The following is a 24,345-nucleotide window of genomic DNA, read 5'->3' on the forward strand; positions in this document are numbered from 1 at the left end:
GTGTCCGCATAGCTGTGGTGAATTTGCGTTGGAACGTTTTGTGTGTTTGAATCTCGATTCATATCAGTTTGAGCCCGAGTCTTTGTGCATGACTGATTGCTTTGTGTGTCTGACCACAATTGAAAAGAGATCCATCTCTCGCCTCTCTCTCTTGCTCCCCCTCTGTGTGCGACTTGGTGTCTCTATCTACTCAGTTCCACCTTAAGAGGAGCTTTAGCAGGCTGTCGTGTTTGTGTTGAAGCCAACAGGCACAATATATTACAGTCTAGGGCTTGCTGCTGAAAAGCCCGCTGGATCCTCCACTGACCTGCTGTTCTTTCCTGCTTTCCTCTTGCATTTTTTTTCCACATTTAGATTAAAAACAAAGCTCTCACTCTCTCTCTCACACACACTCTCACTCCCTTCCCCTCCTCCTTCTCCTCCTCCTCCTTTTTCTTCTTCTTCTTCTTCTTATCCTCCTTCTTCTTTTCTGCGGCAGCAGTCAAGGCAGAGGCTTCAGTGTGTCACAGAGAGGGCGAAGAGGAGGAAAAAGCAGGGAAGAAGACTATTTGATCGAGCTGAGTGTTTGTTTATGTTTGTATGTTTCGCCATTGGACGGCTGGGTGAAGGGGCAGGAGGAGAAGAGGGGCGAAGAGTAGGAGAAGTGGAAGAGGGGAGCTTGTCTGGATGAAATTCTCTGTGTCATGTCACTACGTGTGGACCCTGACTGATCACAGGGTGAGGAGAAGGCTGAGAGACGCTAAGGAGGAGAAACTGAGACTTTCACTGTGGAAAGGACAAGAGAGGAGGAGGAGGTAAAGTCTGCCGCTCCGTTTTGTCATGATATTATCGGATGAAGGAATTGACAGACTTCTTCTTCAGTTGTGCGTCAAGAGGAATATGCAGTAAAAGATAAATATATATATAGGGAGAGAGCGCGCGCGAGAAAAAGCAAAGAAGAACAGAAGAGTAAAGACTGCTGCGTTCAACCCTGCCAAGGAGCAGGAACAGGACTTATTGACTGGTGAGAGTGTGCGGGGGTTTGTGTGTGCGTGTGTGTGGCTGTGTAACCGGTGGAGGGCAGAGGAGTGGAGGGCCAGGGGACTAACCTGGCCATCAAACGGACTGGCAGCCTCTCCTCTCCTGGGATCATGTACCCTCAGGGCAGGCATCCGGTATGTACCTCCTTATGTCTTCTTTACCTGTCTGTCTCTGTCTCCAACTCCTATCTGTCTCTCCCTTTTTATGTCTCCGATTGCATTGTCACTTCTTTTTTTCTTCTTCAGTATGTCTCTTATCTTGCGTCTTTCTGATTTCGTTTTTCTTTTTTAATTTCCTGCTGGTCTTTCCTTACTACCCTCCTCTTCTCAACTCTCACCTTGTTTATGTGTCTGTGTCCTTCTGTCTGTCTTTTTCTGTCCCTCCTTAGTTTTACTGTAACATGAGGAGTGAGACGTGATGGGAGGGGAGTGGGATGTTTGGGCTAAGAGATTCCCTGTTATGCACACACACACACACACACACACACACACACACACACACACACACACACACACACACACACACCTCTCTGTCATCTGCAACCAGGTGCCTTTGAGATCTTGTTGATAATTGGCAATGTAGGTGGCACATAACTGAATCTGCACCTTTCAGTGTGCATTTATGTGTGTGTGTGTTTGTGTGTGTGTGTGAGAATAGATCTGGCTGCATTAATGTGTGTGCATGTGTGTGTGAAAGACCATCAGCTGTCTATTTGCTCATTTCTGTTGCTAAGCAAACACACACAGACGCCCAGACACACACGCACGCACATGCACACACATGCACACACATAGACATAGGCCATTTAATTGATAGTTAAATTCTACTTAATTTATTTCCATTAGAACTAAGAAAGGTCATGAGTGCACAAGTACTTCCCCTTAATACCTCTTTAAAATCCCTCCTTCAGTTTCACCCTCCACCACCAGTAAGAATTCGCCGTTAATTTACCTGCCGGGGTAAAATAAAGGTTAAATATGTAGACTAAAAAGCACAGAAGGATGAATGACAGCTTAGGCTCAGTCTGGCTTAGGCCATTCGTTTCACAAGGGCCCTGGTCTGGTTGCTATAATCAGATTTGGTTGTCAGTCTCTTTGTATCTGCTACAAATGGGTCAGTGGCCACTTTGCCTCACAGTCAGCCAGCAAGCCAACCACTCAGTCAGTCAGTCAGCCAGCCATCCAGCCAACTAGCCATCCAACCAGCCAGCCAGCTATCACACAGAATTATGAATGACATTTTCACAAGAGGAAGGCATGAGGAATCAATTATACGTACAGAGAGAATGCTAATAAGGCAGCAGCTGGAAAAGAAGGGAGAAAAAGACGCTGGGAGAAACAGAGGAGTAAATACAAATGGAGAAAGTGAAAGATGTAAGAGCCAAGAAGGAGGAGGGGGGGCAAAAAAGGCTAGAAAGAATTCTTTAAAAAGGCACGGCTGGGGGTGGAAAGAGAAATGAAAATGAATGAGAGATGCGAAAGAAGAATAGAGCGCGAACATTCCTCTGTTCTCTCCTTTAGAGACGAATCAGAGAGCTTCCTGCTGCGATGCTCTGCGTTTCTGATAAAGTTCAATGCCAGATTGAGCCAACTCCAACCGATCAATAGTCTCTATCTCGCTCTTTCTGTCTCTCTCCCGTGTTTCTCCTCCTCTCTCGCTTCTTCCTCTGCGGCCCTCCTCTGCCAGAGGAACTTTATTTCTGGTGTTGCTGTGAAATGTGATCTGTGGAGAGGTGCGAGGGTGCAAAGAACGGTTACGTGTTTGCATGCATGTGTGTGTTTGTCTGAGTTTTCATGTGCTTGTGTTTGTAGACACTGCGTGAGCGTGCTCATATGCATATACACATGTGCTCAGTTCAGACTTACTTATAATTTGCGCTCATAGCTTTTAAGCAGTCCGTCGGCTTTTCCACATGCAGGAATGCTGAAATATTATTATTTTTTCCCTGTTTTCATACTAGTTTGTTGTTTAGATGCTTTAATTGTGCCTATGTGAATGGGAAAAGGTTGTAATAGGTATAAATATATACTACCTTCAATAACATCAAGCAGGTTTCTAGGAATGAGCTTACATTTAAAAAGTTTGTTTCTAGTTTAGAGGCAGATTTCCCCTTTTTTCAGTCAAACATTAGTTTCCATTCATTTAAAAGAGGCTTAAAGGTTGCACGAGTCAGATAATCTCAAGCAGTAATCGCTGTATTGCCTTAATTGTTTGTGGTAAAGATACACTTCTGTGTTGCTGTCTTTTTACGCGGATCCCCATCAAACTTTCTCCTCAAAAACTAGTCGACTGCATCAAACAGCTGATGTGTGTCACTGGTAAATACAATCAGAAGCCAAACTGTAAGGAATGTGAAAATAAAGTACGAGCTCTGTGTGTTTTTGATCACACCACAACAGTTTACGAAATCTATGTGAAAACTGCGTTACCAAGAGCTGATAATGTAACTTTAAATGGTTTCATGTCATGACCAAGTTAGGTTATGAAGTATAACTTATTTGAAAGTTTGTCTGAAGATGTCTTAAATATACTTGATTTCTCCCTGATCTCGTCAAAGTTTTCTTCATCTAAAGTGGTGGTTAAGTCATGATTGATGATGTGATTTTTCCTCTTCAGTCTGACATGTCGGTTTAATTCCCAACAGGCTGCCTTGAATGTGACATGTTCCGACCCATGCCTATTTGGAAGTGATGTCTTCAGATTAATGGATAAAATGAGGATGCAAGGCTTGAACTGCATCATTACTGTTGTTGTCGTTTTAATTGTTTTTGGAAAAGTCAGACTTTGTTCTGGTTCTCTGGTGGGAAAGGGTTAAAAACTGAGGGTTGATTTGCCAGGCGAGCAGAGCTGTAATTGGTTCCACTGGATTTTTGTGGCAAGCGTTATCAGAACTGTGTGTACAATTTTGTGTGTGTGTGTGTGTGTGTGTGTGTGTGAGAGAGAGAGGGGGGGTTTGTGCGAGGTGTGTTTCTGTTTAATGTGTGTTTTGCGGCGTGTGTGCTTTTTCTTTTAGGTGTCTATTTCCTTTTAGTGCTTTGCGAGTGTGCACATATTTGTATTAGCTGTGTGTGAGTGTGTGTCGCCTTGTTTGTTGACTTAGATGTGTGTTTCTCAGTGTGCATTTCTCCAGTGTAAGGTTCAGTGCTGTCTTACGTGCGTTACGTGCGTTTGTGTGTAACCATATGCATGTGCTTGGCTGTAATGCTGTTAATTTTTATTTATCAGTTAAATGCTCAAGAACCCCTCGTTCTTCCTGTTTATTTATTTTTATGAAAGGGTTCACGTTTGTTTACTTGCTGCACATGGAATTTGGGACCAATCAGACAGCTCTATGCCAGTATTGCAGGGTGGATATCAATCCAGACATGTGAAAGTACCCCAAACTTTTGCATGTGTGTGCGCTTGCGTCTGGATTTGGAAGTGGAAGTGCAAAAGGAGAGCCGTGGCGGTGTGTGTGGATGTGTGTGTATGTGCCAACAACAGTAACAATAAATATTGTCCCAGTTTGACCTCGACTGCTGCTGTGAATGTACAAGGCCTTGATTGGCTGCAACACCCCAGTGAGCCAGGGGGAGGGAAAGAAGGGGCGAAAGGGAGGGATTTCCAGTTTATTTTCACAGTTAACAGAGATGTCAGGGACTCCTAGCTTGTAGAGGGGATCATGATTAGACTCAAACTGAAATATACACACGTACTTATCTTCTACCTCATTATATACAGTGTATTTCACAGCCACACAAACTCTCTGCACGTCTCTTTAAAGGTGCAGAATCTACACATTTTGGCTGTGTGTACACCTTAAGCTGCTGTGTGTGTGCTACAAATTCTTCCTTGGATCCCGCATTTGCGAAGACTCTAGTCTGGAGGACAGAAGCATATGCAATTAGAAGAGAAAGAGGAAAGCATGGTTGAGCCAGGAAGAGAAAGGTGTTGAATTTTCCACAATTGTAATAATAAAAGGTTGCAAAAAAATACTGGAGATATTTAACCACATCTATTACGATGTTACAGTTATTAAATTGTTCATTATTTACCTTTCAATGAGTCACCAGACAAGTAAAGGGTCAAATGTTTGTTGCAGAACTTAAAATGTACAGTCATCTCTGTGCATGTATGAAATGAGCTTGCTTCTCCTGTGGCCACGAACAGACTGACAAACTAATTGCAATAGACGGCCACAGAAAGTACGTATGACTCAGTAATGAGGCGAGAGACGCCGAAGAGTGTTTCTGTGCGTCTTAAACTCGTTTGATGAGTGTGTGTCAGACTAGTTGAGATGACTTCATTGCGTTGGCAGTAATTAAGTAATTGTTAGTTTGTTCTGCAGACATGCAAATATGCAGCGTTTGCTTTCACATGCACACACTGGCCCTGCCATTTCTTCTTTCTTTTTTTTTTTGCCAGGAATACAGCTGTGTTGGGTAGTTTGTTTTTTTCCAAACATTTGTGGCTGTAATGACATCTACGTACGGTAAACAGCACAGAGGATTGCTGTAACCTCCCACAGATGACATTCTCTCCTCCTCCCGAGACATTGTCCTTGTGTTGTTTACATTTAATTTCATTCAGCATTTCAGAGGCAACCCTCTAAATGGCAAAAAGTCAAGCAACAACAATACAGCTGCAGTGAGACGACCCGCAGGATAAGCAAAAAGTCAAACAACTAACCAAGCAGCTACTCCTGATCAGACATCAGCAGCCACCCAGATTAAGTCTCCTCTCTGATTAAAAACAGGCCTTTTTTCATCCTCAAATCCTGCGTTCTGTGTTCTTTTCTTTGCCATTAAAAGAAATGATCAGAGCGAGGCTTGGATCGAGTCCAGAGACTCATTTAGCTGCCAATCTTTCCCTTATTTGTAATCCACCTCTGGCTTAACGGCTGACTGGTGAGCTGCAGCTTTAACTGGCTTGCTTTCTGACTGACTGGTAACTAGTGGACTGACGGGCTGATTCAATGTCTATTTCACTTTAGGGCTACTGGATCACTGACTGACATTGATTAGATCTTATTGATACAAGCAGCACATTTGATTTAGCTTGTAGTTGTGTTTTGTTGAGTTTTTTTAATTGATCCTCCTCTCGATTGCTGAAAAAATATTTTTTTGTTCTTTATTAGCATCCACCCAGCTGGGTTATTATCTCAGAGTGAGCTGAAGCTTTACTACAATGAAATTGAAATAATTATTGTACCACGTCAGGGTTTTTCCTCGCTCAGAATGTGCCTCCGGGGAGTGACTGTGCACTTGAGCGCAATTGGTCTGTGTATAGTTCTGGGACAACGTCTTTGTTACCTGAGTTAACAGAAGTTTATAGAGTTTAAAAGAAATAAGCTTGACTATATCAAACTGTCCATATGACAATATTTTTAGTACTGATGATTTTTCTTATGGAAGACCAAAATATCCCAGATAGATGAAAGGAATTTCAAGCTTGAAGGATGCAATTCTGATGCATTAGATGATTTTTGTGCCGGTTCGCAGCTGGAAATAGTCTTGATTCAAATTCTTACCGACTGTAGCTGTTTCTGAACCTCATAGAGGAGTATGTGAGAATCCAAATGTCCTACTCAGTCAGACCCCGGCATTAAACAGCCTAATCCAAAGGCTGTGTAATGACCAATTGCGCTGATTTGTGCCATTGTGAAAATGCTGCGGTTAAAAATCTGCACGCTCCTTTCAGGCGCTTTCTTCGACTAAACCACACTGAGAGTCTCCAGTAGGGGGAATGCATCTGAAGTGGATTTTCTCCTGCTGTGTGATACATGTGAGACGAAACCGCTTCAGACAATGTCCCAACCCGTTTTCCCTGAAACTGTCTGGACTGCATCTCCTTAAGTGTTAGTTTGTTAAGATTTAAGCTTTTAAAGGCTTGAAAAACCAAATAACTGTGAATAGCAAAAGATGTTCCCGAGTTCTCAGCACAAAGAGAGAGAGCCAGTACCTCTAAACGGGACTGTTGGAAGAGTGTTTTTCTCTTAGTAATAAATACTTTTGAGTGGAAATGCAGGGACAGACTTACAAAATGAAACTCTGAGGGCTTCATAAAAACCTTGCTGATATGGAGGTACGTTACATTACCATCCTTCCCTTAAGCCTCTCTGTTTAGCTTTTCATCCACACACAGCCTAAACCAAGGAGCTGTTCCTGATGTTACTGCTCACTTCAGCAGACACAAATACTCACGCTCACACATATGCAGGCGTGCGCACAGCACACACACACACACATATACACACATGCACAAGGGGCACTGACACTCCTCTGCCACACTTGGCATTTCTCATCTATTCGTGTGCCTTTTTTCCTAAATATTTCACCAGCCAATTATTATTTCATGTGCTATCTGAATGTGTCTCTGCTTGTCTCAGACAGACACACAGGGGAAGGGGGAAAAAAAGAGGGAGCAGGAAGGATGAGTAAAGAGCGACAGAAGAGAAGAAGGAGGGAAGAATGAGCCCGAACAGCAAGCGAAAGGGCACAAAAAAAAAAGAAAAACAAAAGAGAAAAGTGTTCTGTGGGTGTTTTGGTTGAATGAATGCATCCATGCATAGGCATGCCTGCTTATACCGTGCGAATACTTATGTGATGGTGGAAAGTGTGCCAGGGGCTAAACAGATAGGTGGAGGAGACAAGCAGACAGAAAGAATCATTTCTTTCCCAATCATTCCCAGACCTGAATCTGTTTCACAGTTGCCTCTCTCGTGCAGCAGCTATCGGTGCTGGAAGAACAGGCAGCAGCTCGAACAGAAGACAGACAGGCAGAGAGACTGACACAGACGCAGGCTGACCTGATACCTGAAGAGAATTTAAAAAAAAAATAACTGAAAAAGTACAGAAAACAGACGTGAATTGAATAGTTGAAAAAGTATTCATGTGCAAATTCACAGTCTTTAATACTTTTCCCACAAAAAACTAGTGCCTGTGTGTGTACCGTAACATTGACTAGTGACATTTAGTGAATGACAGTTTGTAAAGGCTACATGAGATTTGATGATGCTGAGTTTTTCACCTAAGAAAAAGAGAAAGAAATGATTAAATTAATTAAAACACCAGAATAATGTGTGTCTTTATTCTGTTTGTAGTATCCACACTCAAATTGATGCTGGCACCAAACATTGGTGGCGTGATTCACGTCCCACAGTTGTTTTTTCTTTTATTCTGACTGATATGATGGTGCAAGGTAGTTTGTTTGCGCCTGATGGAAATAAGCAGGCATAGAAACAATGCAGGATTTCAATTATTTAAGAAACTGCTTTGTAAATATTTTATGATATTTCTGAAGAAGCACATTACTGCCACTTGTATCTCTTCAGTCAATGCCCACAGCTCATGGCAGTAGATGAGGATAGGAAAATAGATTGACCACTAAATCAACAGAGCGCTAAAGCATCCGCATCGTTGCAGATGCCGCAATGATTCTCCTATCAATCTTCCTCTGGATTCTGCCTGGAACTCGTGAAGCAGCAGGTTTCCGGTCCAGATCATGCAAATCCACCAATTTTACTGCGGATTGGAGTTGCTCATTCTTACTCACTCACCTCCAGAGTGTCCCAGTTCAAGCTGGAGGTCAACATCAACCTTCAGAAAGTCAAGACACCAGCCCACCAAAACTTGGCCACACCTAGAAAATCTGTCAGGGCTGAGGGTCGTTATGTCCTTACAGCCCTTGCAGTCAAACTCCTGACAGGTGGATCAGTTGACAGACAGGTAATAGTTGTGTCCAGCAGGTGGGTCCCTCCTCCGTGCCGTCTCGTGACACGGTAAAATAGGCTTCAACCATCTCTCCCCTCCCCTCGCTTCCTACCATATACATAATCCTTCCTAATTCTCTGCTTACCCGTGCCAGCTCATCCAAATTGTGATTGACTGCTGGCCCACATGGTGTATACGTGCATGTGTGTGTGTGTGTGTGTGTGTTTATGCACAAATGACCTTTATTTCTCTTCCTCTCCCCTCTTCCACCTCCACCTCCTAGATTAACTGGATCAGTTTTGGGTTTCAGGATCCCCTATGCTGGATGATATGGTGCTCTCTCTGAAATGCACACACGCACACAGACACACACAGTCACACATAAAAACATGGGAGGCGTTAGGCTGTTTTTTGGCTCATCGTGACGCCCTACTGGACCCCTAACAGTCTGGTCTGCCATCTGTCACAATATAGGAGAGAAGGCACACACATACACTCAAACAACAGTGTTTGCTTGGTGTACATAGAGCATTGCTTGCTGATGCTTCTCTTGCAGAAGTTCAGTTTTACTCTTACTGGCTTAAGTGTCCTTGAGTAAGACACTAAGTCTCCTGTTATTACATTTAAGCATGAACTATTTTCATTCCAGCTTCCCATGCTGGTCTCTTCATTCTGACAGAAAGAGCTCAGCGCAAGCATGGAATATTTCTCCTTTTGCCTCAGGACCTTATAACTTTTTTTTTTTGTATTTTTCATTTCCTTTTTCGTGCATAAGAAGCTTTATCGCTCCAGGCTCTTTGAAACTCATTCAAAAAGGTGCAACTGGCAAATCAAAAGTAAGACATTTTTCGAGTTTTTGTCCAGCAGATGAAAGGATTCAGGTCTCTCTCATCAGCGCGCTGCACAGGACGCCGTGGCGACACCAACAGTTGTGACTCGCAGATCTCTTGTATAATCCCGATCTGTGACTATGGGCTTTATTATGTGACTTAGTGCTGCTGATGTAACCCGCCAGCAGCACTTTGTCTGTGTGTTCATGTGTGCATGGCAGCAGATGGTAGAAGCAGTATTACCACAGGCCGACGGACAGGGTAGAGAGACCGGGCTGTGTTGACTACAGCAAACACAGCATCTCTCTCTCTTTTACCCAGTTGGTCTGAGTCTGTGTCTCTCTCTCCCTATGTCCTCTTCCCCTCGCCTCAGTGTCAGACGGATGAATGGCTGGCTATCTCTCTCAGTCAGCAGCCACACCACTTTTTCATCATCTGTCTCTCTGTTCGTTCTTTCATTCCTCTGGAAGAATGTCAGACTAGTCTATCACACCCTCCATCCCTCAATCCATCCACCCCTCTGTCTGTCAGATGAGTATCTATCTTTCTTCTGAACCCCCCCCCCCCCCCCCCCCCCCCCATCCATCCCTCTGTCCCTACCCTCCCTGTGTGAGTTTGTGCGTCGTTTGTGTGGCACTGTGTACTTAAATTGTGAAACTACATGCACAGTGTGTGTTTGTTTGTGTTTTTCAATAAGCTTATGCTACGTGTGTGTGTGTGTGTGCCAGATCATGGTCTGCAAGCCCCCCCCCTTGACACACACACACTCCCGCCTCTCCTCCCCCACTGGGTGTGTGTGGTGTGAATCAAGGTCAGTGGGGATCTGTTGGCAGACACCATCATCCATCCCATCTACGCCCTCCCTTGTACGCGCACGCACACACACACACACACACCCTGGGGGTTTGTGTGTATTGGGTCCATCCACCCATCTAGACGTCCCCACCATGCCTGCCTCAGTTCAGTTAAGCTCGGGCTCAGCTCGGCTCCCCGGATTAATTACTGGGGAACCCACCGCGTCTTTGACCTCCACCATCGGACTAATTGAAATCTAATTGAATTGTGCTTGTCTAGACTAATGAAGAGCCACCATTGAAACCGCCAATCTTTTAGCCGTGGCTGTTGCCCGATAGCCACCCAGCTGCACCATAGCGACAGCACCAGTCTGCTCATTCTGATTGGATGGATGACTGCATAGATGGACGCATGGATAGGTATAGAGACAAACAATAGTTGATTTGGATAACCAAAGCAACCAAAAAAAACCTATGAAATAAATATGATATCAACAAACAAAAGGGCGTATTAGCCTCTGCTTAATAACCACTGTTAGCCTTTTGCTCCTGCAGTGCAGCCCTGAACTTACTTGACAAAAGCGCAAATGTTTGATGCAATCTGACTGGACATTAGCTGGTACCTCCTTGGTACGAAGTCCGTGTGATTTCAGAATGTCAGAACGGAGCACCTAATTTTCTGGTGCATTTGCCACTAGTGGTTGAGTGTCACGTGTGCTACGCAGACAGCAGAGCTCACCTAAACCAAACAAAGCAAACGTGTCCGAAATAGGCAGCTATGTGTGATTCTCCCAAAATTGTCCCTAGTGCAAGTGTGATAGTTGTGATACAGGCAGAAAAGATGTTGGCATTGAGTTATGCACCTGTAGGACAGTGGAAGAGTTTAGCTCAGTTTACACTTCTGCGTGCCTATGTTGCTCTGCAGTCTCCCTGACAAAATGCTACTTGGCGCTTCTCTTCAAGTTGATCCGTTTTCCTACAGTTGATTGGGAAAAATTGTGGCTGCAGGCTGCAACGACGTGACGTGCTGTTACTTTTATAGCAAGATGCACATCGGGTTACAACACAGGCTTTTGGGTTTTTGTGCAGCATAAATATAACACAGAAGCATAAATTCCCCTTTAGTCTCCAAACACTACAGGAATCTGGCTTCTGTCCTCAACTGCCATGCTCTTGGCTTTGGTGGGGGGGCTCATGGTCACAGCGGGGATTATTTGCAGGCTGGAAGCAGATGAGTTGTCCTTGTCAAAGGAATTTAAAGGGGATAGTGGTGAGACTGCACTCTGACAGGTCATAAGAAGTGCGAGCCTAGCAGACTGGCACCTGGCAGTCTGCTAGGCTCGCACTTCTTATGACTTCTCGCAGTGAGCGTCATAATACAGAAAAATTAATCATTCTAAATTAGGAGGAAGTAGGAGAAGAATGGAAAAAAAATTGGTGTCTTCTTACATAAAAATGTCCTCTGAGAATTGACAGTGTCATTAAAAACACACTCGTGCTCTTCCGCGTACTCCAGCCCCATCCCCAAACAAAACAACTTCTGCATCGAAAACATCAACACTGGCCTCGTTTCTCAAACTTTGCGAAGACTACGGAGAAGCAGGGCTGCTGTCGAAAGCGTTTTAGACAGGCATGGAGGGCTGGTGGTGGGGGACCCTTGGGAGATGCTTGTTTTGTTGGGCCTTCTTTGGCTTTTAGCAGGTGAGAGACGATGCCGTGATTCCCTATAAGTTATTCATTTGATGTTTCCTCCCTTCTCAGCTCTTTGTAGGCTGGAATACATTAGCAGCCTGCCAGAGTGAAGAGGATGCTAATGTGGAAGCGAGGGAGAGGGAGAGGAGAGGAAGAAAGGATAGGGGGGCAGCGGAGAGAAGGAGGCAGAGTCATTAGAGGAGGAGGAGAACAGAGAGAGAGAGGACAAGGCTTTTATGATGTGTGGGAAGGGGAAGTGACCTTCCCTCTCACTTTCATCTTGGCTTTTTTTCCTCCTCATGCCTTGCTCCCTCACACACAAAAACACACAAACACACTTACAGTTTCTCGCACAGACTCCAGTATGCAGGTTCACATGCACCTGCACATTTACAGCAGTGCTTACAGTCTGCTCTCTCACACCTCTCTATCTGTTTTTCAACCACTCTTTCTTCTGTTTTTCCCCTGTGCAGGTCCCCTTGCAACCTGGCCAGTCTTTCAAGTTCACAGTCCTGGAAACCCTGGACCGAATCAAGGAGGAATTCCAATTCCTCCAGGCTCAGTATCACAGGTACCCAAAACACGTAACACATATCCATTTGTGCATGTGTGCAGATATATGAATTTATTTAAAAATGTAAATATTGTTGGGAAACGAAACAAGCTTCCTGAAGAAACTTGAAACCAGCAACGCTCTTCTAGTCTTAATATAGAAACAACAAATTGTAATTCAGTTCAGATAATAAAGACAGAATGGCTGCACATGAGTCCTTTAATCTTTATAAGGAAATATGGGATGCCTGTCATACCAAATTCTTTCTCTTTAGCTGTCTCTACATAAGTTTCAGTCTTATCCGTCTCTCCTCATTCTAATAGGCATCCGTTTACACTAATTTGGGGAGAAAATATGCTATCATTGTGTCTGTCCGTATCAACCTTAACATGATATTAATAAGAAATAAATATATCACGTCTAATTTTAAAATTCTGCATTTTTTTCAACAGTGTAACTGAGTTTCCAACATAAAAAAAGAAAGTTAGGTAATTCAGGTCTTTTATTTTTAACTGCTGGAGGTGACTGATCAGCTTATCACGGCTGGTTGACCTGAAATGACCTTAGCTAATAGAGATAAAGAGTTAGGTTTAAAAAAACAAAGCCTCTTTCTCACACCTCAGCGGGCAGGTTGAACAGCCTGCTGTGATACATTAACAGTAATTCACTGCAGGGTGTGGTGGATCTGTGCAAAACACACACATATCTACAAAATCAAAGAGCATCACACTAACGCCTTTCATAATAATGACCCACTGGAACTTTCTTCGTTTAATCACTGTTGATTCGTTTTAAAACCGCACAATCTAAATATCTGTCACATCTAGAAACAATAACAATAATAAAAATGCAGACCAAATGTGCAGTTTAAGCAGAATTGAAAAAACTTTGCACTTGGTAGCACAGAACCGGACACCTTCCCACACACGTGGTGTTTCTGTGGTGAACTGCAGTCAAGAATGAGAGACACCCTTCTGGCTGTCGCTGTCATAAAGGTGAACATTTTCTGTGCTACTTTAAGCAGACCTTAGACCTTAAATAGTATTTTTTTGGCATATATGGTATAGCAACCTAAACTATGTCCTGAGTTCTGTGTAAATTATTTCACTGGATTCAAATAAACCATTTCATTCATGTGTTTGTGCCTTTTCTCGCCCTCGTGCAGCCTGAAGCTGGAGTGTGAGAAGCTGGCCAGTGAGAAGACTGAGATGCAGAGGCACTACATCATGGTGAGTCCAGTCACATCTTTACCAAAGCTATATGTTAATTTACTAGTCTGACCAGGGCTCTCGGGCTCTCTGAGAGGAGTCTGCTGGGTTAAAATAAAATAAATGGTATATATTGAGGTAAGTATCTTAAATATCAATAACAGCAGAACACGCTTGCACATTTACACAATATAATCTTTGCTTTGTTTTTCTCACACGCCGTTTATCTCGCTCTCTCATACCTGTCTCCGTATCTCTCGCCATATTTTATTCCTCATTCAGACCTTTTATATTGTCTTTTTCTTTGGCTCTTCTTTTTCTCTGTTTTCTCCCGTGTGCTAACAGCCTGAGCTCCTCGTGTCGGTGTGTCTGCGCGACTAAAGGCTCACATGTATCGTAAGCCTTCGTCTGTGGTACAAAACCCACACAGAGCCGACCAGAATACGATATGCACCATCTGCTAAGCTGCTCGCATTTCATAAACCTGGGAGAGCAGGCAGGATCAGGGCCGTAAGCTAGATAGACACACAGATGGAGAGACATAAAGAGGGAGAGAGAGAAGAGAAGCAGACTGGCAGATAGACTGACAAAAGAGAGAGAAAGGTAGAGAGAGAGAGCACTAAACAGGCAAACTGGCAGACAGACAGATGGATATAGATGGCCACAGACAGGCAGGAGATCAGCAGATAAACACACACCCACACAGACACCCACCCACACACAGGATGTACAGGGTACTCGTTCATTCATCCATACTTGCACACGACCTTGTTTCTCTGTCCTTACGAGGACCTAATGCAAGTGCATGCCAAATGCTGTTACACATGCATTTCTCCAAATAAAACAAAATTCCTTTTTTTTTTTTAAATAAAAGAGCACAAGCACACTCTCTAGCAGTTGCTATTATTATTACTTACAGTAGTTTGGTAAGGCCTGACAGCCTCTGGTCGCTAAGGAAATAGTGTAATTCCTGACCAGCTGGAGAGGTGTTGTTAGGGGTTGCTAGCTGTCGCTAGGTTAAATTAGTCGCAGAGATTGCGCTACATACAAAAACCTCCATGCAAGTGCTTTGATCGTTAGCACAATGAAACAACCTGTAGAGTGCATGGAAGATGAAAACTAGTCTGCAAACTGGAAATGAAAGTAAAAGAAGAAGAAAATGCGCCATTGTTCAGCTCACTGCACTTGGGTGGCTTACTGCTGCGACCCTTACTTCCGTCCAGTGTCTCCTAATAGTTCTTTCAGCTAATATAGCATGTTTGGACAATTGTGTGATTGAAGTCACTGAAACTGTTTTCATGCATGCACTGCAACCCTGAACATTTCTGGGCGATACGTGAGAGCACAACTGTCTCGTGCTGTTGGATCAGACGTAAGCCAGTCAACCTGTGAGCTCCCCGAGGCTACAGAGTCTGCGTGATGTCATTTTGTACCGATGTGCAAATAACGCAGATAGTAGTACAGTGTTCCCCTCCTGCACGCTCTATCCAGGCTGCTGCCAAATGACACAGAGTACTTCCAGTTGTGCCAGCGCATCTGAAGCAGGCTATATCCCGCTGTGAGAAAGAACAACTGTGGAAAATATCCAACCTCATTATCTCAAAATTGGCTTGAGTTCATGTGTGAAAATGTCTTGAGATAACACGCTGATTGTACAATTCTTTTGTCTAACAAATATTTTAGTTTCACGAGAAGAAGACTGAGTGTTTCACCAGCAGATTTGCTTGTTGCTCAGGTCGCTCACTCAGGTTATAATGACATCTTTAAAACGACTGGAACAGAAATCCGCTGTGCTGCTTGCAATCTAAGTGGCCACTGTTCAGCAAAAGGTGTGCAAGCTCATATTAAAGTTATTTGTTATTCACTTATTCTGATTTACAATTGAGTTATAACAGAATTTCTGATTTTACTTAATTGTATTTCCATGATTTGTCACTTACTCCCAATACGGGAGCCTTTTCATTACATTTTAAAGTTATTGCATTTTCTGGCAGCTGCATAAACACTTTAAAACTTTAAATTAATGGCATACTGCATATCAATAAATTCAAGCAAGTGGACGACCAAATGCTGATTGAGGATTCCAAACAACACAAAAGCATGTGCATTAAAGATGAAAGGCTGTCAAACTGACCTCATTATAAAGTTTGTAATGTACTTCTCATTATAAAAATCAAGAAGATGCATGCGCACATAAATATGGTGTGGTACAATGCAGAGAACTTGAGCAATTCAGACACTCCCCATTTTAGCTTCACACATTTACTGTGGGGAAGAAAAAGCTTAGATAAACATCCGTCTTCCCCAGTGTAAATCTTCACCACCCTTTCTTATACAATAGGGGCAGCGGCATGCCAGAACAGATACATTTCCGTGTCTTTCAATAGTCAGCGGGATTTAATCGAACTTGTGCATATCATATGTCACAACCTCTGTGACCGCTGTGGATGGAGGAGGAATGACACACAGTATCCGCTGCTGTGTGTTTAAACACGGGGCTGCCTTTTGCAGGAGGTCAGGGAGCTGCAGATGCTGATGACATACCCATATAGGTTAGCATAGCAGAGCGTTAGCACCGCAGGCTATAATATTTGAACAAGGGCTCACTGTATTGTAGTGGATGGCTAACGCAGTGTAATGCTACTTCATAGGCATGGCTCAGAAATGAGAGGGAGGGAAAGAGGGAGAGAAAATGAGAGAGAGAAGAGAGAGAGGCTCAAAGGGAAAGATAGCTTGAGAGAAAAAAGGCTCAGAGAGTGTCAGACAGAAAAAAAAAACAGGGAGCTGCTGAGGGAGGAAGGGATACAAAAGGAGGCAGAGATAAAGAGAATAAAAGAGGAGAGGGAGAGAGAGTGAAAGAGACGAGAGAGATGCAGAGAGAGAGAAAGAGTGTGAAAAAAAGCTGAAAAGGAATGAGAGAGAAGAAATGAGAAAGAGGGATACCAGGGGACGGAAACGCAGAGAGGAGAGATGGAGACTGAGAAAAAGATGCTGTGAAGGGATGAAATGGACAGAAAGGGAGAGAGAGAAAAAGAGTATGCAACACAGAGTGCAAGAGAAAGAGATAGCAATGTGTTTGTGTGTGTGGTTGGGGGGGGGCGGCGTGAAATGAGAGGGCGAGAGAGATGGAGAAGGAGAGAGAGGGTGCACGCACAGACACGTAAATAATGTGAAGCAACAACGGACTCGCTGCGCCCACAGAGGAGATAACCCAGAAGGCTATATTTAGCTCGTTAGGCCTGTCATCCACACTGAGGCCTGTTTCCACAGGCTGGGGCTCTGCGCACCATGCTGCACTGCTCCTGCCTTTACTATTCATCAGTTTTAAGCTCTTTAAATACCAGGGTGAGGGGTTGGAGTGTAGGAAGGTAGTTACACATAACTGGAGCGCATGTAATTTCTTGTAAACTGTAAAAGCTTTACATTCAAGATGACATGACAGTTAAGAAACATATACTTTGTGCCTAAAGGTGGGAGGTCTGGGTGTCTCTTTGGCATCAGAAAGCCTGCTGCTTGTTTCATACAGCCAGTCACTTTAGAGTCACTTTAGAGCGGTTACAAGTATACTGGTTAAAAAAAGACATGCAAGTTGAAATACGCTTTAGTCTTTGTTTTAAGTTGCTTTCCTAGTAAACCATTTTAGTCTCTTAGAAACCTCAAAAATATTCTGTGAATAGTTTTTGGTTCCCGTTGATTGGTTTTAGAATCAGTCAGTCGGTAATTTGTTTCCTGAACACGAACGAACCACATCAGAAATGTTTCCGTTTACTGCATTCTCAAGCCAATAGTCTCACACCACAAAAAAAAATGAAAACAATAGTGTATGCACAACATGTCATCATGCCACGATTGAGTCAACCCAGGTCGGGCTGTTGCTGCGTGCTCGCATGTCCGTGGGAGCACCATCTCTGATCTGATTGTTCTTGGCTCTACCTGCACTTGTCCCATTTTCGGAGCAGCATCTTGCTCTGTGGTCGTTTCAGCAGGACAGCACCCACCCACAAAGTACCAAAATAGCTTGCGTAGCCAGACTTCAGTCCTGATATGTATCTTATTGAGCATGCCTGGGACATGCTGGGCTGACATGTTCATCAGAGGCAGCAACGATGTCACGTACAGCTACAGGCGGCACTGACTGAGGAATGCAGAGCAATTTCTCAACAACAGATGCGGATACTTGAGAAGTTCGTGCACAGATGGGTGACTGCTTGTATCACATCCAGGGGGGGCATACCTCGTATCAAACATCTTGCACATATAAATTTTTTCTAGTGGTGGTCTATAAAATGTATTTACATTACTTTTTTTGCCTGCTATAATGTCTTTACCCTGCGTGTGGTGGCGTTGCTTGATCGGCCATTCCTCTGGTAACTTCTCAGAACTGCAGCATTTGTGCATTTATCACAAATGAACCGGTGTCATGATTTTTGCTTTGGGACATGTTGAAAACAGGTGTTAAATGAGCTGCCAGTACAACCACGTTACAGTTGGTGTACGAAATTACATTTGAAGGACAGTTTTTTATGTGGAAAACCACAAATAACTCCTTTATTCTTGTAAACATGAATTCTTTTATTCAGTTTAATCACAGTGTGGCTGGGAATTGCAGGTTTTACAAATCACATTTCTTTGTATTAATCGTCTTTAGGCTAATGATAATTGCTAAATGGAGGTAATAGTGCTGAAAAATACTAATTGACTAATAGCAATAGACTGGAAATGCCCCGTGTTCATTAAACTATTTGAGAGAATGAGGCACAAACAAATCAACACGAAAAATAAACTGAAGTTAGAAAGTAGCTGTAGTGTGTGTGTGTACACAGAAGGTGCAAGTTTCACTGTGCTGCTAGCTCTCTCCTTATGGCATTAAACTTTTCCACACATTTACCACTTTAATTCTATAGTTGGCAATGGGTACGTTTTACACATTTCACGCTTCAAGAGATGATGCCATAACCCCCTCAAATTGCTCCTGTTTGTGGCGTGTTGCCGCAGTAAAATAACACAGCCAGGTTTGGATGTAGTATATTTCTATGTTTGGCAGACCGAGTCTCTGTAGCTCTTTGGATGGGATATATGTTTTATGTTGGCTAAGCTACTGGGCCGGCTCACTGGCAACGTGCACACACACACATGCGCACACACAGACAAACATCAAGACGTGCACATTAAGTGTCTGTGGGAGTCTTGCTCTTATCAGGCAGTTGCATTTATAATTCATGGCTCTCAGATTTCACTGCTCTCCTGAAATTCCACTGTGTATTTTTAAATAAGGTTACATTGTAACCCTGGTTAATCAGCGGGCGTAGACATGTCGGTCACATGCTCGCACGGTGCGCAAGCAAGACTTCCACCTGAAGAGCTGCGTTCGCCCAGCGTGGCCTGAGGTTGGATCTCGCAAAGAACAGATGAAAGAGCGCGAGGCTCAGAGGAATTTGAAAGGAAAGGAGTGATAAAGTTGTTTTCTTGCGTCATAAAACTTCCAAAGTCACCTACGGTTGAACCTCTTGTTTTAACCTCTCCTCTCTCTCCTTCCTTCATGGCTCTAGGCAACATGAGGGAAAGAGAGGGGGATGCTTGTGGGCTTAAGATTGGAAAAAACTCCTTGATGATGATTTTATGGCTGAAAGTTTTACAGTCAGTTCTAAGTCAGTTTCTGCCCTCGTCTTCTCCATTTTCTTTTCTTTGTAGGAGTTAATGCCTTCAGAAGCCTTTTTTTTCTGCACAGAGAATTGCCTTTGCTGCAGTTCTCCTCTCATCTCTACTGTCAAACACAAGACAAAACTCTTACAGAGGGGTGGACTGCCCAGCCCCTTTAATATAGAGTTTAAAAAAGACATGTCTACTGGAGGGTGACAGCTCGCAGTTGGGAATCACATTAGGTGGCCTCTCCATCACTGCGTTTGTGTCTATGTGTGTAAGTGAGGTACAGTGGAGCTGCAGGGGTCTAGGGTTAATGAAGGGCCATGCTGCTGGCAAGAGACAAAATATTGTTGCATTACGTTTCATGATAAAAAACAATCACAGGATGAAGCGCTTGGTATGAAATTATATATTTTATAATTGTGTTTTCCCTTCCTGTACGAGGGGACTGCGAACAATAGAGCTGTCATCATTTCAAGCTACCGTTGAAACATAAAGCGATGATTTTAACAAATTCAAAGTGCCTTAAGTGTCAAACAGCAAATGGAGACTCGTGATACGAAGCCAAAGCATTCGTTTCATAACTCAAGAAGCCTAATAATTAGACTGAACATGGCAAATACTGTAGTCATTACAAATTTTACACAGGCGATTCTTAATGCAGATATCTAATCAGCCAATCACACAGCAGCAACTTGATGCATTTAAAGCATGTAGACCTTGTCAAGATGTTCTGCTGAAGTTCAAACGGAGCATCAGAATGAGGAAGAAAGTTGATTTATGTGGCTTTGAATGTGGCTTGTTATTCGTGTCGGAGTTTACAGAGACTGGTTTGAAAAAGAGAAAATATCTGGTGAGTGGCAGCTCAAAAAGCCGTGTTGAGAATGAGCGTTTCAAGCTGGCACTACGGCAACAGTAACTCAAATAACTGCTTGTTACATCTAAGGTATGCAGAAAAGCATCTGAGGGTACACTTTGCATGGGCTCACCAAAACTGGACAACAGAAGGTTGGAAAAATGTCTTGATTTCTTTGAATGGTAGGGTCAGAATTAGTGTAAACAACATGAAAGCGTGGCTCCATGCTGCCTTGTATCAACAGTTTAGTCTGCCGCTGGTGGTGTAACGATGTGGTGATTTTTATTTTAGCTAACAGTGTCCCCGTTGGTACCAACTGAGGATCATTTAAATGCCACAGCTTAGCTGAGTACTCTAACTGATCAAGTCCGTGCCTTTATTACCAAAAGGGAAGTGTAACCATCTTCTGATTGCTGCTTCCAGCAGGATAACAAACTGTCTAAAAGCTCAAACAAAACCAGTTTCTTGAACATGACAGTGAGTTCACTGCGCTCAAATGTCCTCCTCAGTAACCAGATCGCAATCCAGTAGAGCACCTTTGGGATGTGGTGAAACAGGAGATTCCCATAGTGGATGTGCAGCTGACAGCAGCTGTATGATGATATCATGTCAATATGTACCAAAAATCTGAGGAGTGTTTACATCATCTTGTTGAATCCGTGCCACAAAGAGCTGAGACAGTTTTAAAGGCAAAATAGGGTCAAACCCAGTACGAGCAAGGAGTAACTAAGAATAACGTGACCGGTGATTATAGCTTACTGTTTTAGTGCATGCTAAGCTTTCGTGGAAAATAATGCAACAGTGAAAGACATGGTTACTCATATTATATCCTCAATAGGCCTTGTTTGATGTTACACACCTGCTTTTTGTGAAACTGATCAACAAGTCTGACAGTATCAACAGATAACTTCAAAACTAAGCTAAGCCTCCTCTAGTGGCTGTAGGCTAGCATTACACCTCCTGCTGTTTTATGGCAACTTTTTGAAAAGCTTTTACTGCAGAAGTTTACATTTTAAGGATTAGTTGGCATTCATTACATTAACATCAAAACTTAGAAACATCATGCTACTCAATTTTTCAAATTTAAAACGATTAAAAAAAACTGAGGTAGAAAAAACCCCACTGGTTGGTCACAGTAGTAAATAAGTAACATTTAATACTCTTGGTATTTCATTTCTTATATAATTTATTACCTAGAAAGCTTACATTAACGGGTTTTCTTTTAGAATCACGGTGTGTATCAGGCTTGCATTATAGAGTTTCATGCTTTTGCTCATGTTTTGTCTCATGCAGTCATTTTCTGGAGCATTGTAAGGATGTGTTTGTGCATGGTTTCTCTGTCTTAGTTTGTGTGCGTGTGTGTGCAAGTATATATCTATGTGCATTGTCCGTTCAGCCCCTCAGGCAGGGACTATGTGTGTGTTAGTGTGTGTGTGTGTGTGTGTGTGTGTGTGTGTGTGTGTGTGTGTGTGTGTGTGTGTGTGTGTGTGGATTAATGCAGTGCTCTCAGCCTTTTACTCCACTCCCAGCTCATCTGTCTGATTCAGGATGACACACTGTGTTCTCTTCAGCAACATTACAGTCACAGACTGCTTAGGAAAGGGAGGCGGTGGAGGATGTAGAGAAAAGGAAGGAGGGCGTATAGAAGCAATGAGAGAGAGATGGGGACAGTGAGATAGATAGAAAAAGGGGTGAATAAAACTGAGATGAAAGAGAAATATGAGAAAGAGGCCACAAGGGCATTGGCAGAGAGAGAGAGCGAGAGGGAGGGGAAAAAACAGAGCAAGGACACTGCTGAAGAGAGAGGGACGGAGAGAAACCCAGAAAAGAAAGAAAGTGCAGATTTTTCTACATGAGGATGATGGAGGAGGGTTCAGAAAAAGAGAAATGACAAGAATCAGTTGGAAGTAAAAAAATAAAAGTGATGCGTGATAGGAGGAAGGCACAGGGCAGAACCCGAAAAGGGATTGGACTGTGCTAAGCTAAATGTTGCCCCACCATCCACGAGTGGGAGTTGGCCAGGCAGGGATTTAAGCATGGCCAGATGTAGGGAAGGATTGAGTCCGTTTTAAGAATCTTAAACCTGTCTGAACTGTCTGGAGCGAAGTAAACAAACAAGATAGGAGTATTCATAAAGACCGAGCGAGTCTCTGTTGCAGAACATACTGTACACATGTGTTTAAGGATAGAAACCCCTGAAATTCAAGGTCAGTTATCCGGCTGTTGTTGTGACTCTCTTTCTCTGATGAAACTGGCTGCAAGAGAGGCTGCAGTGAAACTGGATGTCGGCTGTGACTGATTTAGTCGTCACCCGCTGACAGGACACAACAAAAAAGTCAGCGTCTGCTAACATAACCTCCGATGTGGGTTAGCACAGCGTGCTAATAAATGTTTTAACATTGGTGGTATGTGTGTGTGTCTAAGTGCGTGTGCGTGGGCGGGCAGATGAAAGAGACAAGCTCGCCCGAGAGACATCGATGAACAATGCTTTTGTTAAGGCTTTTTTTACACACACGCACACACACACACATGCACTCGCACACGCACACACACTTACACCATGCTCGAGTAAAAGCATGCCTGTAAGCTACACACAGACTGTATGAATACAAACATGCTGTAAAGCGTTACACACACACACACACACACACAAATGAATGTCCCATTTAGATAAATCACCTTGGATTAGACCCACTTCCTAAAGCTCATTTTAAAGTCTGCCAGCGTTCTTTGCAGAATGCATAGAGGAGATAGAGGGGAAGAGAAAGAGAGAGTCTGGCACTGTTGTCTGACACTCTCTCAGCACCATGAGGGTGGAGGGAGGGAGGGCGGGCAGGAGTGGGGGAACGAAAGAGCAAACACTCCCTGAAGAATGGAAGAGTGGAAAGGAGGAGGGAAACACAAGAGCGAGGGAAGAAAGAAGCAGACAGAGAAAGAGAGAGAGCATTTCATTGAGAGAAATGCAGGAATGCTTTTTGTCTGTTTGTGCCCCGATGATGACAGTGCAGTCCGTATGTTATTAGCAGGAGATGGATGCTAGATATGAAGTGTGTTCAGAAGAGTGGGATGTTACAGTTCGATCAGATAAACAAGAATTACACTGCTACCTCATTTATCTAAAGTAACCCGCCTGCTGAACTGACATAATGAGCCGAAAAGCAAGCAGAAAATGAAGGAGTGATAATGGAGTGAGTGAGATGTAGACTCAACATGAGTATACAAGTATTTTCTCTCTGTTTTTTTCTTCCTTTTTTTGTTTGGCTACACTGGGAATTGAAAACATTTTAAGGCTTCGCAGATTTTATTCTCCTCAGCTGTATGGGTGAAAAGCTTCACTTTAAGGGAAAAAGAAAAGTTGCACACAAGTCAAAGAATTAAGATTTTGCTTTCTTTTCAAAACGATAAAAAAGACTTCAGATTTGTAGAAAAGTAAAAGTTTGCAGATGCAACTAAGTGTTTAATTAAATTAAACTTGCTCCAGTCTGTTAATTCATTCCTGTTCAGTTTACTTACAGTAGAGGTCAGTTTTCATATTAAATCAAGCCAGTATCTTAGAAGCAAAGTTGCCTTTCCATTCACAAAGAAAATACTTTCATGGAATATTATTAAATTTACTCAGTCTGTGCCAAAACTAATATATATAAAAGATGGATGTAGCCTCTGTGAAGTCACTTACGGGTTAGTGAAATCCTGGCTCAAAGCCTTGGGCCGAGCAATTTGGCTGTCAACACCTTGGTGTTTTGACACCGGACGTGACGAGTGAGGAGAGGATCTGACTGAGAAGCCACAGTGCTGTTTTTCCCAATGCTTCCATATAGTTGGAGGTGTAATGGCCGTTAGAAAGAGTGCAGATTTCGGGCACTTGCGTTCGTCTTTGTTTGCACACATTATGCTGCTAAAATCAATCTCTTAATTCCGAGATAATAAAATTGCATATTCTTACAGTATTTATCAAATTTTGGCTTCTAAACAAAATGAAGCAAAAAATAAAAACAACCCAGTTTGTTACCCAAACTATTCTGCAAACAATAATTATGTATTATTGTTCACATTACCTT

At 43.1% G+C, this 24,345-nt stretch overlaps 1 protein-coding gene across 3 annotated transcripts in view; it reads left to right on the forward strand.

Moving 5' to 3' along the window:
* The first annotated feature begins 263 nt into the window (after positions 1-263).
* tle2b (TLE family member 2, transcriptional corepressor b) overlaps positions 264-24,345 on the forward strand; it is a 77,732-nt gene continuing 53,650 nt past the window's right edge. For all 3 annotated transcript variants that reach the window (XM_063467508.1, XM_063467510.1, XM_063467509.1), the window contains exons 1-3: positions 264-1,154; positions 12,501-12,598; positions 13,746-13,809. In XM_063467508.1, the coding sequence (XP_063323578.1) occupies positions 1,131-1,154; positions 12,501-12,598; positions 13,746-13,809 (186 nt within the window). In that variant the 5' untranslated portion in view covers positions 264-1,130. The remainder of the gene's footprint in view (positions 1,155-12,500; positions 12,599-13,745; positions 13,810-24,345) is intronic.

The sequence above is a fragment of the Pelmatolapia mariae genome, linkage group LG23 (genome assembly GCF_036321145.2).
Source record: "Pelmatolapia mariae isolate MD_Pm_ZW linkage group LG23, Pm_UMD_F_2, whole genome shotgun sequence".
Classification (NCBI taxonomy): Eukaryota; Metazoa; Chordata; class Actinopteri; order Cichliformes; family Cichlidae; genus Pelmatolapia; species Pelmatolapia mariae.